The sequence below is a fragment of the Salmo trutta genome, chromosome 2, assembly GCF_901001165.1.
Source record: "Salmo trutta chromosome 2, fSalTru1.1, whole genome shotgun sequence".
Lineage (NCBI taxonomy): Eukaryota > Metazoa > Chordata > Actinopteri > Salmoniformes > Salmonidae > Salmo > Salmo trutta.
The window spans coordinates 40,872,133-40,887,158 of record NC_042958.1 but is presented as its reverse complement, the minus strand read 5'-3'; the positions used below and the strand labels follow the sequence as shown (position 1 = coordinate 40,887,158).

The window sequence follows — 15,026 nt, the reverse complement described above, 5'->3', positions numbered from 1 at the left end:
AATTCTCCACCCCCATCTAAAAGAAATACGTAGAATTGCAGGACATTAGCTGGAAAACTGCAGAAAAAATATACCTGCCCCGTGGCAAAATGTGTAGAATTGCAGGAAATTAACATTAAAACTTAAAAAATGTTCTCCGCCATCAAGAGGGGGCCACTAACATGTTTTGCCACCATCACAGCTCTAGCCTGGCTTCCTGAACTCACTAGGGACTTTCTCATATTAATCATGTCCGTCTGACAGTGTTTCTTTTTGTTTAAAATCTCTGAATTATTTTAGATTACTTTGATCAAGTTGGCTATAAATCGATATCTGAATGTGCTGGAGTGACAACCACTCCCTCCGGCTGCGCTACGATGTACGGACTACAGGCATGTCAGTGGCTGGGACGTAGGGTTCAGAAAAGGAGTTGCTGGACAGTCGGAATAACGAATGAAATGGTAGGAGGGACATCCCACCTTCAAGTGATGTCAGATTTCACATCCTACGCCACACAGCCGTGCGGTAGGACCTGGGGTGTCCACACAGCCGTGCGGTAGGACCTGGGGTGTCCACACAGCCGTGCGGTAGGACCTGGGGTGTCCACACAGCCGTGCGGTAGGACCTGGGGTGTCCACACAGACGTGCGGTAGGACCTGGGGTGTCCACACAGACGTGCGGTAGGACCTGGGGTGTCCACACAGCCGTGCGGTAGGACCTGGGGTGTCCACACAGGCGTGCGGTTGGACCTGGGGTGTCCACACAGACGTGCGGTTGGACCTGGGGTGTCCACACAGCCGTGCGGTTGGACCTGGGGTGTCCACACAGCCGTGCGGTAGGACCTGGGGTGTCCACACAGACGTGCGGTAGGACCTGGGGTGTCCACACAGACGTGCGGTAGGACCTGGGGTGTCCACACAGACGTGCGGTTGGACCTGGGGTGTCCACACAGCCGTGCGGTTGGACCTGGGGTGTCCACACAGCCGTGCGGTTGGACCTGGGGTGTCCACACAGCCGTGCGGTAGGACCTGGGGTGTCCACACAGACGTGCGGTAGGACCTGGGGTGTCCACACAGACGTGCGGTTGGACCTGGGGTGTCCACAGATTTATAAGTGAACATGTTGGTGCGAGAGGTTTTAGGATTTATTTTTTTTAATTTTTTTTTACATTTTAGTCATTTAGCAGACGCTCTTATCCAGAGCGACTTACAGTAGTGAGTGCATACATTTCATACATTTTTTTATTTATTTTTTTTCTTCCCCGTACTGGTCCTCCGTGGGAATCGAACCCACAACCCTGGCGTTGCGAACACCATGCTCTACCAACTGAGCCACACGGAACTCATGCCCTAAATAGTGCACACGTTTTGACCAGGGACAAAGGTAGTACACTATGTGTACAGAATAGGGGGGCCATTTACCACAGTAAATGGCGATTTTTGTTTATTTCTTAGATCACTTTCTATACTCCTGCAGGTTCATTGATTGGTGGAAACCGCAAGTGATGGATGGAGACATGGATTCAGCAGGACCGGAGAGGATTCTGCTGGAACCCTACAAGTACCTGCTACAGCTGCCAGGTACACATATGCGCCCGCACACACACACACACACACACACCACACACACACACACACTGTGTAGCTGCCAGGTACACATATGCACACACACACACACACACACACACACACACACACACACACACACACACACAGTGTAGCTGCCAGGTACACACACACACACACTGTGCAGCTGTCAGGTAAGGAAGGCCCTACAGCCATGATACCAACATGTCAGAAACAGCTGGTGGTCCTTGGCTGTGTGGTTTTCATTAAACTCACATAGCCTGTATGAGACGTTTGTAGACTACAAATGTCCTCCCCGTCTTTCAGCTCTTATTAGTTATCTTAGTCCTATTCTCTATACGTCCTCCTTTTGATCAGAAGCCCTAAATAAATAGGACGGCGTTAGCTTTTTCTGGAGATGACGTCGCCGTGTAATTTAATGGACTAGTGAGCAGAACATCAAGCTGTTGGGAACAGCCCCTTGAGGTAGTGATCAACATGACCATCTGCCTTAAAAACGGCACTCCTGTCTCCTTTTCACCTCATTTAACACCTGATTTACTAAACAAAAGGCACTTTCCTTTTTTCTAGTTCTCTATTGTTTCTCAAACAACGGTGGATGCTGATAACATCATGGATTCCCATCAGACCAAATCCTTCAGTAACCTACTCCTTGAACTTTTCAGTTGTCTAAAAAAAAAAAAAAAAAAAAAAAACACTGTTTTGCTCAAAACATATTTTTTACCCTTTTAGTGCAGTATTATCGAACTCATTCCATGGAGGGCCTAGTGTCTGCTGGTTTTTTGTTTTTCCATTCAATTAAGACCTAAACAACCAGGTGAGGAGAGTTCCTTACTAATTATGTGATGTTAATTCAACAATCAAGTACAAGGGAGGACTGAAAACCTGCAGACACTCGGCCCGCCGTGGAATGAGTTTGACATGTGCTTTAGTGTGTGTACTTTACTGTAGTCACGGTGCATTCGGAAAGTATTCAGACCCTTTGACTTTTCCCACATTTTGTTACGTTACAGCCTTATTCTAAAATTGATTAAATTATTTTTTTCCCTCAATCTACACAAAATATCCCATAATGACAAAGTGAAAGTAGGTTTTAAGAAATGTTTTGCAAATATATAAAATAAATACATACCTTATTTACTTAAGTTTTCAGACCCTTTGCTATGAGACTCAAAGCTGAGCTCAGGTGCATCCTGTTTCCATTGATCACCCTTGAGATGTTCTACAACTTGGTTGGAGTCCACCTGTTGTAAATTCAATTGATTGGACATTTATTTGTAAAGGCACACACCTGTCTATATAAGGTCCCACAGTTGAGGTCCCGGTATCCTGCTTAATTACAACAACAGAAAATACACAGAATATAAAGAATGAACTGCGTCTGTCAAGATTGTAAAGGTATTTTTATTTATTTTGTACCTTTTACCATAAAAAATGTAGACTTAGAGGACAGAGAAACTGACCCCAGGTATAATTTGGGATGCTTTGAAGGCGTTCATTAGGGGAATGATAATCTCAAATTAAATCTGAGTTAGAAATGAATCACTATTTTAGAAAAAGGCCATAAAAAAAATTAATTAAAATGTCTGAACTTCAGCAGGAATATGGTCTTTAACTTTTAGAAGAGAGACAACAACTACAAATACATTCATTTGAAACAATGCAATTAATGACAATTTGAAAAGCTTCTATGAAAAATCTATGTAAGTCAGAATTAAACAGTTGGACTGAACCTACAGTCTTCTTAGACCAACACGACTGACAAAACATAATCAGTAAACACAGATCACCCCAAATAAGTATTAGACAGTGTTAAAACATTCACATGGAGAAAAGAACCAGGAATGGATGGCTTTCACATAGAAATCTATTTAACGTTTTGGGACATAGTGCCGTCCCTATTTACACAAATGACAACGCACACGTCACTTAATTCAGTACTTCCTAGTTCCATGTATCAAACAGTTATTTCGGTTATATTAAAACCAGGAAAATCTGAAGTGTCCCCTGCTGATTAGACCCTTTTAAGTTTATAAAAAAAAAAGTTTTACCAGACTTGATAGATATTAGTCAAACGGGGTTTATTAAAAATACACACTTCAAAAACAAGATAAAAAATTTAGCAATAATGGATGTTGATGCTGAAAAGGCTTTTGACCGTCTTGAATGGCCTTTTACTTTCAAAACTTTGCAACTTGACAGCTGAAATAATACATGTAATAAATGTCCTAAAGCAAAGATATACGCAAATAATACATTATCAGATAAAATTGCTTAAGAAAAGGGCACAAGACAGGGATGTCCTCTCTCCTCCTCGTGTTTGCGCTGGCAATTGAATTATTTTGGGCCTTCCTCTATAACAGGCGGTGTCAGAGGTCCTGGATCGCAGGGAGCTCAGCTCCAGTGATGTGTTCCTACATGGGTAGGAAGTGCATGGGGGGGACATTCTCAATTGGGCAAAAGTCTCATCTCCTCAACTCTTCCGTCCTCTCTCATCCATGACCCAGAAACCGATAAGTGGTCGAGTAGAGTGTCAATTCATTAGTATTCACATGCCATGACATTGGCCTTTTTGGGTACAGGGAGGTCAGTTGACCCCCTCCCCTTTGTACCATCCCCCAACCTACCTACCCCCCCAACCCAGGCCCTGTGTGAAAGGGTTGTAAAAACTCTAAGAGGAGAATCTCCTACCACATGTTTCATAGAGAGACAAAGGAAATTCTTCCAACTCATAGAGTTGGAGAACCGAGCGACATGTGTGTTCTGGAGAAGGTATGGAAGATTGGTGAAGAATCCAGCTACGAACTGGTCCGCTTGGTACAATTTTGTGATACTCAGAAGAGACAATATAGCCATATTACCATAAAACTGTTTATATAATAGCCTCAGCAATGAGACTTGCATCATAATGGTTGTATAAAATGTATTAATAAGGATAAAGCTATTTGTAATACATTGAGATGCTATGTACTGATGTTAATGTGATAGAATTGGATTTCTGTACCAAGCTTAACTCAGCCATCGGCACGCCCCCCCAGGGACACAGACAGGACCAGGCGTCATTTGACAAGCCTGTTCTAGGGTCACTATAAAACGATACCCTGAGCTACATTTCTTTAGACCAGGCCTCCACTCCATGGCCAATAGGTTTTACCATCCAATTCCTCTACTGAAAGTGAACTATACCACGTGGTTAACTTTTAGACTATCGATACCGACAGAATAAGAACAAGTCTTTGATATTAATTATTAGTCTGCAGCTAAGTAAATTATATAATCGAACGCGAAGACCAACGAAACATCCATTCTGTGACGACATTAATGAATGTCGCTTTGAAAGATCCATTCTAACCGAGAGAGAGAGAGAGAGAGAGAGAGAACTCTCCATCAGAACGACGCTCGAACAAGGATCCCGACGACACACTGAGCGTAAATATATATTGATTGCAATTGTTCCCGAATGAGTGAGCGTTCAATTGTTAATATTACTGAACTCTGTGTAACTCCTCAGCTGACCGTTTATGACCCATTGTCTAACAGACCAGCCATGCCTGTTAGCCATTAGGGCACATTACTATACCAATCCTTTGTGACGATAATTACTGTTTGTATGTTTTCTGTTAATTACTTAGTGTAGTAAATAAATGATTTTAAGACAATTGATGTATGGATGATTTTAGTAAAGACTGGGTTCGTGCGGATACAACAATTTACGACGTTTGGAATGAGACTGGACTCGAGGTAAAATACACAATTTAAACCAGAAAATAATCGGCCTATACTATAATATAGGAAAGTTATATTAGGAAAATTATAACTTTGTAATCTGAGTATTTTCCTTGGTGCCCCGATCTCCTAGTTAATTACAATTAAACGATTAATCAGTTTAATCGTGTGTTAATAATTACAGGAAGTTAATTGATAAACATTGTCTTCAGTTTAATGGTACCCCAAAGACACGACACACACCTCCTCCAGAACCTTCTCTCCTAAACAAAGCTGACAAAATAACTGTAGAAATGCCTTTCATCTTTCCTAGTAAACCCATTCGGGTTAATAGAAGGGTTTTTCATCTTCTAGTAAACCTGTTTTTTTACTGTAGAAGGCTTTTATCATACTACAGATTCAATGGTATGTTTTCTGGTATGTGTCACAAAATAGTACTCTATTCCCCATATATAGGGCATAGAGTGCCATTTGGGATACAGTCCAGGTTGTTCAAAGTAAAGAAGTGGGGCTTCTTGTTGAGCTTTGAAACATGTTTGTGTGACAAATGGCACCCTATTCCTTATGTAGTGCACTACTTTTGACCACTATATAGAATAGGGTTCCATTTGGGACACCAACATGTGGTCTCACAGAGGTCTGGACAAAAGTAGTGCATTCTATAGGGAATAGGGTTCCATTTGGGATGCAAGCATGGCAGTGGTCTTTGTTTGTGTCTGTTTTTCTTTGTCTTTTTTTTTTATAAAACTTTTTTCCTTTTGGACTTTTTCAGGAAAACAAGTACGGACTAAACTCTCTCAGGCGTTTAACCACTGGCTCAATGTTCCCGAGGACAAACTTCAGGTAAGGACCAGGATGTTTCAAATGAGCTTATTTCCCAAATGGGGGTACCCGGTACCTCTTCACTTTTTCCACATTTTGTTATGATACGTTGCCTTGTTCTATAAAAGATTGAATACACAAAAATCCTCAGCAATTTACACACAATATCTCATAATGACAAACCAAAAACAGATTTGCAAACATTTCAAAAAAGAAACTGTTAAAAAAGAAATACCTTATTTACATAAGTATTAAGACCCTTTGCTATGAGACTCTAAATTGAGCTCAGGTGCATCCTGTTTCCATTGATCATTCTTGAGTTGTTTCTACAACTTGATTGGAATCCACCTGTGTTAAATTCAATTGATTGGACATGAATTGGAAAGGCACACGCCTGTCTATATAAGGTCCCACAGTTGACTGTGCATGTCAGAGCAAAAAACAAGCCATGAGGTTTAAGGAATTGTCTGTAGAGCTCCAAGACAGGATTGTGTCAAGGCACAGGTCTGGGGAACTGTACTCAGACGTTTCTGTAGCACTCCACCAATCAGACCTTTATGGTAGAGTGGCCAGATGGAAGACACTTCTCAGCGGTAGGGACTGGGAGACTAGTCAGGATCGAGGGAAAGATATCCTTGATGAGAACCTGCTCCATAGCTCTCAGGACCTCAAACTGGGGTGAAGGTTCACCTTCCAACAGGACAACAACCATAACCACACAGCCAAGACAACACAGGAGTGGCTTCGGGACAAGTCTCTGAGTGGCCCAGCCAGAGCCCGGACTTAAACCTGATCGAACATCACTGGAGAGACCTGAAAATAGCTGTGCAGCAATGCTCCCCATCCAACCTGATAGAGCTTGAGGATCTGCAGAGAAGAATGGGAGAAACTCATCAAATCTAATTTTATTAGTCACATGCGCCGAATACAACCTTACAGTGAAATGCTTACTTACGAGCCCCTAACCGACAGTGCAGTTTCAAAAAATAAGGACAAGGAAAAAGAGAAAAAAGTAACAAGTAATTAATTAAAGCAGCAGTAAAAAAGTATATATACACACACACCCACAAGAGGGGGTGCCGGTACAGAGTCAATGTGCGGGGGCACCGGTTAGTTGAGGTAGTATGTACAGTTGAAGTCAGAAGTTTACATACACTTAGGTTGGAGTCATTAACTCGTTTTTCAACCACTCCACAAATTTCTTGTTAACAAACTATAGTTTTGGCAAGTCTGTTTGGACATCTACTTTGTGCATGACGCAAGTAATTTTTCCAACAATTGTTTTCAGACAGATTATTTCACTTATAATTCACTGTATCACAATTCCAGTGGGTCAGAAGTTTACAAACACTAAGTTGACTGTGCCTTTTAACAGCTTGGAAAATTGCAGAAAATTATTATGTCATGGCTTTAGAAGCTTCTGAAAGCCTAATTGACATAATTTGAGTCAATTGGAGGTGTACCTGTGGATGTATTTCAAGGACTACCTTCAAACTCAGTGTGTCTTTCCTTGACATCATGGGAAAATCAAAAGTAATCAGCCAAGACCTTAGAGAAATTGTAGACCGCCACAAGTCTGGTTTATCCTTTGGAGCAATTTCCAAACGCCTGAAGGTACCATGTTCATCTGTACAAACAATAGTATGCAAGTATAAACACCATGGGACCACGCAGCCGTCATACCGCTCATGAAGGAGACGCGTTCTGTCTCCTAGAGATGAACGTACTTTGGTGAGAAAAGTGAAAATCAATCCCAGAACAACAGCAAAGAACCTTGTGAAGATGCTGGAGGAAACGGGTACAAAAGTATCTATATCCACAGTAAAACGAGTCCTATATCAACATGACTTGAAAGTCTGCTCAGCAAGGAAGAAGCCACTGGTCCAAAACTGCCATAAAAAAGCCGGACTAGGGTTTGCAACTGCACATGGGGACAAAGATCATACTTTTTGGAGAAATGTCCTCTGGTCTGATGAAACAAAAATAGAAATGTTTGGCCATAATGACCATCGTTATGTTTGGAGGATAAAGGGGGATGCTTGCAAGCCGAAGAACACCATCCCAACCGTGAAGCACGGGGGTGGCAGCATCATGTTGTGGGGTTGCTTTGTTGCAGGAGGGACTGGTACACTAAGCAAAATAGATGGCATCATGAGGTAGGAAAATGATGTGGATATATTGAAGCAACATCAAGACATCAGTGAGGAAGTTAAAGCTTGGTCGCAAATGGGTCTTCCAAATGGACAATGACCCCAAGCATACTTCCAAAGTTGTGGCAAAATGGCGTAAGGACAACAAAGTAAAGTTATTGGAGAGGCCATCACAAAGCCCTGACCTCAATCCTATAGAGAATTTGTGGGCAGAACTGAAAAAGCGTGTGCGAGCAAGGCCTACAAACCTGACGCATTTACACCAGCTCTGTCAGGCACAATGGGCCAAAATTCACCCAACTTATTGTGGGAAGCTTGTGGAAGGCTACACAAAACGTTTGACCCAAGTTAAACAATTTAAAGGCAATGCTACCAAATACTAATTGAGTGTATGTAAACTTCTGACCCACTGGGAATGTGATGAAAGAAATTAAAGCTGAAATAAATCACTCTCTACTATTATTCTGACATTTCACATTCTTAAAATAAAGTGGCGATCTTAACTGACCTAAGACAGGGAATTGTTACTTGGATTAAATGTCAGGAATTGTGAAAAACTGAGTTTAAATGTATTTGGCTAAGGTGTATGTAAACTTCACTGCATAATAAACAGAGTAGCAGCAGCAGTAGTGTCAGTGTGGTTAGAGTCCAGTGCAAAATTAATTTAAAGAAGGGGGTAAGTAGTCTGGGTCCATTTGATTAACTGTTCAGCAAACTCATGGCTTGGGGATAGAAGCTGTTTTGGAGCCTTTTGGTCCCGGACTTGGCGCTCTGGTATCACTAGCTGTGCGGTAGCAGTGAACAGTTTATGACTCCAGGCGGCACGAGTCTTTCACAATTTTTAGGGCCTTCCTCTGACACCGCCTTGTATAGAGGTCCTGGGTGGCAGGAGGCTCGGCCCCAGTGACTTACAAGCCTGTACGCACTACCCTCTGTAGTGCCTTGCGGTCGGAGGCCGAGCAGTTGCCATACCAAGCGGTGTTGCAACCGGTCAGGTTGCCCTTGATAGTGCAGCTGAATAACTTTTGAGGTCCCTGACACATCTTTTCAGCCTCCTGAGGGGGGAATAGGCGTTGTCATGCCCTCTTCACAACTGTGTTGTTGTGTTCGAACCTTAGTGATGTGGACACAGAGGTACTTGAAGCTTTCGACCCGCTCCACTACTATGGGGACGTGCTCGGCCTTCCTTTTCCTGTAGTCCACAATCAGCTCCTTTGTGTTGCTCTCCTGGCACCACACAGGTCTCTGACCTCCCTATAGGCTGTCTCGTCGTCGACGAGCGTCAGAGCCGGTGTAGTAGAATTGGATCTTAATCCTGTATTGAGACTTTGCCTGTTTGATGGTGAGTCAGAGGGCGTAGCGGGATTTCTCAAGTGTCTGGATTAGTGTCCCGTTTCTTGAAAGCGACAGCTCTAGACTTTAGCTCGGTGCGGATGTTGCCTGTAATCCATGGCCTCTGGTTGGGATCTGTACGTACGGTCACTGTCATTGGATGAATCCCGGAACATATTCCAGTCTCTGCTAGCGAAACAGTCCTGTAGCTTAGCATCCGCTTCATCAGACCACTTCCGTATTGAGCGAGTCACTGGTACTTCCTGTTTGAGTTGTTGCTTGTAAGTAGGATTTAGGAGTTATGGTCAGATTTGCCAAAGAGAGGGAGAGCTTTGTACGCATCTCTGTATGTAGAGTAAAGGTTTTTCTCTAGTTGCATTCTATGCCCTCTCTACCCTATAAACCCTCCCTTCTCTATACCCTCTCTACTCTATACCTTCCCTTCACCCTTCACCCTCTCTACCTTCCCTTCTCTACACCCTCCCTTCTTTATACCTTCCCCATAGCTTCCCTATGCCCTTTCTATCTCTCTATACCCTCCCTATACCTTGGCTTCAACAAATGGGTTGTGGTAGTCCTGCAGCACCATGTAACAGCAAGAACCCAAGGATTTTCTGAGGGTACTTTTGATACAATTGGAGAGAGAGAGACCCCTTTAGCTACTTTGACTGTGTTTTAGGGGTGGAGAATCAAATTCAGTGAGGAGTTAATTCTGTCACTTCCTCGTGTATTAAGGACTGTTCCCCAGGCAGCGGCTGGTGGTGATAGTGCAAGCAAATAGTTAACATGTATTTAACATCCCTTAAAAACGACACATAGTTGTCAGTGGTTTTAACAGAGCTAGGAGTCTCTTTGCCCCCCCACAGGATGCTGTATTACACTATGCTACACAGGATGCTGTATTACACTATGCTACACAGGATGCTGTATTACACTATGCTACACAGGATGCTAGCTACACGGGATGTTAGCTACACTTATGCTACAGTATTGTTGATGGTGCTGAGGCTGTCAGATCATGTTAGCTCTGCTGTTCTACATGTGTCTGTCGGTCTGTGTGCTGAATGTTTTATGAGTCTTCTCTGGAGAGCGAGAGAAAGGCAGTAAATCTAGATATCCCCTCGCGGGCAGTACAAGAAAGAAAGGGGATACCTAGTCAGTCGTCGAACTGAAATGGGTCTTCCACATTTAAACCAACCCCTCTGAATCAGAGGGGTTACACACACACACACACACACACACACACACACACACACACACACACACACACACAGCTCTGAAGTGACAACGATGCTGAAGAGTCTGCTTAGGAGACAAATACTCTCAACTGTTTGAATAATAAAAATAGAGTTTAAGTTACCTGTGATGAATGCTGAAAACAAAAACAGTAATTTCGATATGCAGGAAATCCTAATTTTAATAATGGGCGAGGTAAGAATTGACTACCAAAGTGCGAGTCACAATTCCCATGACACCTTCTAGCAAAATCTGAAAAGCGGTTCCTTCATTTATTCCATAGGATATTTTTAGATTAACTTAAAATAAGGTCTGTGTTTGGTTTAGGCTTACACCACCTTGCCAATTTTATAACTGTGTAGATATCCATAGGATATAACTCTGATCAATATAAGCCAATATTTTTTTTTGTAGAGTGGATTTATGAAAATATGTTGGCAAACGTTACCTAGTGAGATTTACACGGGTATCAAAACGCCGAGGCGGTTTAAGCACAAAACACAGACCTTATTTGAAGTAGATCAAGACACTCTCTATGGAAGACATGAACGGTAAAATAACGAAGGAACCGCTTTCAAGTTCAGCCGCAAGTTATTACAGGAATTATGACGCGTCGACTACTTCTCTCTAAACCATATACCTTTGACTATTACGAGCCTGCTGCTGCCTACCACCGCTCAGTCAGACTGCTTTATCAAATCATAGACTTAACTATAATATAATAAACCTTAGGTCATTAATATGGTCAAATCCGGAAACTATCATCTCGAAAACATTATTCTTTCAGTGACATACGGAACCGTTCCGAATTTTATCTAACGGGTGGCATCCATAAGTCTAAATATTCCTGTTACATCGCACAACCTACAATGTTATTTCATAGTTCCGTAGAATTCTGGCAAATTAGTTCGCAACGAGCCAGATTCTGTATACCCTGATTCTGCGTGCAACGAACGCAAGAGAACTGACACAATTTCCCCTGGTTAATATTGCCTGCTAACCTGGATTTATTTTAGCTAAATATGCAGGTTTAAAAATATATACTAATGTGTATTGATTTTAAGAAAGGCATTGATGTTTATGGTTAGGTACAGTTGTGCAACGATTGTGCTTTTTTTCGCAAATGTGCTTTTGTTAAATCATCCCCGTTTGGCGACGTCTGCTGTCTTTGTTAGGAAGAAATAGTCTTCACAGTTCGCAACAAGCCAGGCGGCCCAAACTGCTGCATATACCCTGACTCTGTTTGCAAGAGAAGTGACACATTTTCCCTAGTTAAAATAAATTCATGTTAGCAGGCAATATTAACTAAATATGCAGGTTTAAAAATATATACTTGTGTATTGATTTTAAGAAAGACATTGATGTTTATGGTTAGGTACACGTCGGAGCAAAGACAGTCCTTTTTCGCGAAAGCGCACCACATCGGTTATATGTAAAGCAGGACAGGCTAGATAAACTAGTAATATCATCAACCATGTGTAGTAAACTAGTTTTTATGATTGATTGATTGTTTTTTTATAAGATAAGTTTAATGCTAGCTAGCAACTTACCTTGGCAAAGTAAAGCAGGTGGTTAGAGCGTTGGGCTAGTTAACGTAAGGTTGCATCCCCAAGCTGACAAGGTAAAAATCTGTTGTTCTGCCCCTGAACAAGGCAGTTAACCCACCGTTCCTAGGCTGTCATTGAAAATAAGAATGTGTTCTTTAACTGACTTGCCTAGTTAAATAAAGGTTTAAAAAAAAAATATATATATATATATATATATATATATATATATATATAAATAAAAATCTGCAAATCCGTGGCCAAAATTAACGATTGTTATGAAAACTTGAAATCGGCCCTAATTAATCGGCCGACCTCTATTAGATACTACTGCACTGTTGGAGCTAGGAACACAAGCATTTAGTTAGATACTACTGTTGGAGCTGGGAACACAAGCATTTAGTTAGATACTACTGCACTGTTGGAGCTAGGAACACAAGCATTTAGTTAGTTAGATACTACTGCACTGTTGGAGCTAGGAACACAAGCATTTAGTTAGATACTACTGCACTGTTGGAGCTAGGAACACAAGCATTTAGTTAGATACTACTGCACTGTTGGAGCTAGGAACACAAGCATTTAGTTAGATACTACTGTTGGAGCTAGAAACACAAGCATTTAGTTAGATACTACTGCACTGTTGGAGCTAGGAACACAAGCATTTAGTTAGATACTAATGTTGGAGCTGGGAACACTAGCATTTAGTTAGATATTACTGCACTGTTGGAGCTAGAAACACAAGCATTTAGTTAGCTACTACTGCACTGTTGGAGCTGGGAACACAAGCATTTAGTTAGATACTACTGCACTGTTGGAGCTAGAAACACAAGCATTTAGTTAGATACTACTGTTGGAGCTGGGAACACAAGCATTTAGTTAGATACTACTGCACTGTTGGAGCTAGGAACACAAGCATTTAGTTAGATACTACTGTTGGAGCTGGGAACACAAGCATTTAGTTAGATACTACTGCACTGTTGGAGCTAGGAACACAAGCATTTAGTTAGTTAGATACTACTGCACTGTTGGAGCTAGGAACACAAGCATTTAGTTAGATACTACTGCACTGTTGGAGCTAGGAACACAAGCATTTAGTTAGATACTACTGCACTGTTGGAGCTAGGAACACAAGCATTTAGTTAGATACTACTGTTGGAGCTAGAAACACAAGCATTTAGTTAGATACTACTGCACTGTTGGAGCTAGGAACACAAGCATTTAGTTAGATACTAATGTTGGAGCTGGGAACACTAGCATTTAGTTAGATATTACTGCACTGTTGGAGCTAGAAACACAAGCATTTAGTTAGCTACTACTGCACTGTTGGAGCTGGGAACACAAGCATTTAGTTAGATACTACTGCACTGTTGGAGCTAGAAACACAAGCATTTAGTTAGATATTACTGCACTGTTGGAGCTGGGAACACAAGCATTTAGTTAGATATTACTGCACTGTTGGAGCTAGAAACACAAGCATTTAGTTAGATACTACTGTTGGCGCTAGGAACACAAGCATTTAGTTATATATTACTGCACTGTTGAAGCTAGGAACACAAGCATTTAGTTAGATACTACTGCACTGTTGGAGCTAGAAACACAAGCATTTAGTTAGATACTACTGTTGGAGCTAGAAACACAAGCATTTAGTTAGATACTACTGCACTGTTGGAGCTGGGAACACAAGCATTTCACTACACCCTTAGTAACAGCTGCTAAATATGTGTATTTGAACTCCGGTCCCCTCGCGGGCATCACAACTCCTGGGCTCTTGATATTTCAGTGAGCCCTATGCCCCTGTGACTTGAGGTATATAGAAAATTCAAGGGTGTGTGTGTTTTATACGAGATGCCCAATTTAAGAGACATTTGTTCTGTTTGACTGGCATGTTGGCAGCCTCCATTTTAAAATGCAGAACATGTGGCGTACAAAGAGCTCCCTAAATAACGGGTGACATGTCTTCATACACAATCTGTTATGGTGTCACAGCACAGCGATTACACAGCTCTCCTCCCTATCAATTCAATTGAATTCTCACTCACTCTCTTGCTCTGCACTCTCTTCTCTCTGCGCTCGCTCGCTCTCTCTCTGTGCGCTCTCCTCTCTCTCTGTGCGCTCTCCTCTCTCTCTGTGCGCTCTCCTCTCTCTCTCTGTGCGCTCTCCTCTCTCTCTCTGTGCGCTCTCCTCTCTCTCTCTGTGCGCTCTCCTCTCTCTCTCTGTGCGCTCTCCTCTCTCTCTCTGTGCGCTCTCCTCTCTCTCTCTGTGCGCTCTCCTCTCTCTCTCTGTGCGCTCTCCTCTCTCTCTCTCTGGTGCCTCGCCTCTCGCTCTCTGTGCCTCTCCTTCACTCTGTGCGCTCTCACTCTCTCCTCTCTGTGCGCTCCTCCTCTCTCTCTGTGCCTCGCCTCATCTCTCTGTGCGGCTCTCCTCTCTCTCATGTGCGCTTCTCCCTCTCTCGCTCTGTCCGCCGGCTCTCTCCTCTCTCTCTGTGCGCTCTCTCCTCCGTCTCTTCTCGCTCTCTCGCTGCGAGCTCTCCTCTCTCTCTGCTCTCGCCTCTCTCTGCGCTCTCTCCTCCCTCTCCTCTCCTGCGCAGCTCTCTCGCTCTCTTCTGCGCGCGCTCTCTCCTCTCTCTCTCTGGCGCGTCTCATCTCTCTCTC

At 42.6% G+C, this 15,026-nt stretch overlaps 1 protein-coding gene and 1 non-coding gene across 3 annotated transcripts in view; one reads left to right on the top strand and one right to left on the bottom strand.

Annotated features, from left to right (window-relative positions):
- Window positions 1-15,026, top strand: part of ggps1 (geranylgeranyl diphosphate synthase 1) — a 35,340-nt gene that overhangs the window by 9,878 nt on the left and 10,436 nt on the right. Inside the window, exons 2-3 of one of the 2 annotated variants that reach the window (XM_029701952.1) lie at window positions 1,456-1,559; window positions 6,064-6,134. In XM_029701952.1, the coding sequence (XP_029557812.1) occupies window positions 1,484-1,559; window positions 6,064-6,134 (147 nt within the window). In that variant the 5' untranslated portion in view covers window positions 1,456-1,483. Of the gene's footprint in view, window positions 1-1,433; window positions 1,560-6,063; window positions 6,135-15,026 lie in introns of both variants that reach the window. The other variant, XM_029701962.1, reaches the window with a different exon arrangement.
- On the bottom strand, window positions 1,248-1,320 carry trnaa-cgc (transfer RNA alanine (anticodon CGC)). Its single transcript has one exon. It is a non-coding gene; the product is annotated as a tRNA-Ala (tRNA).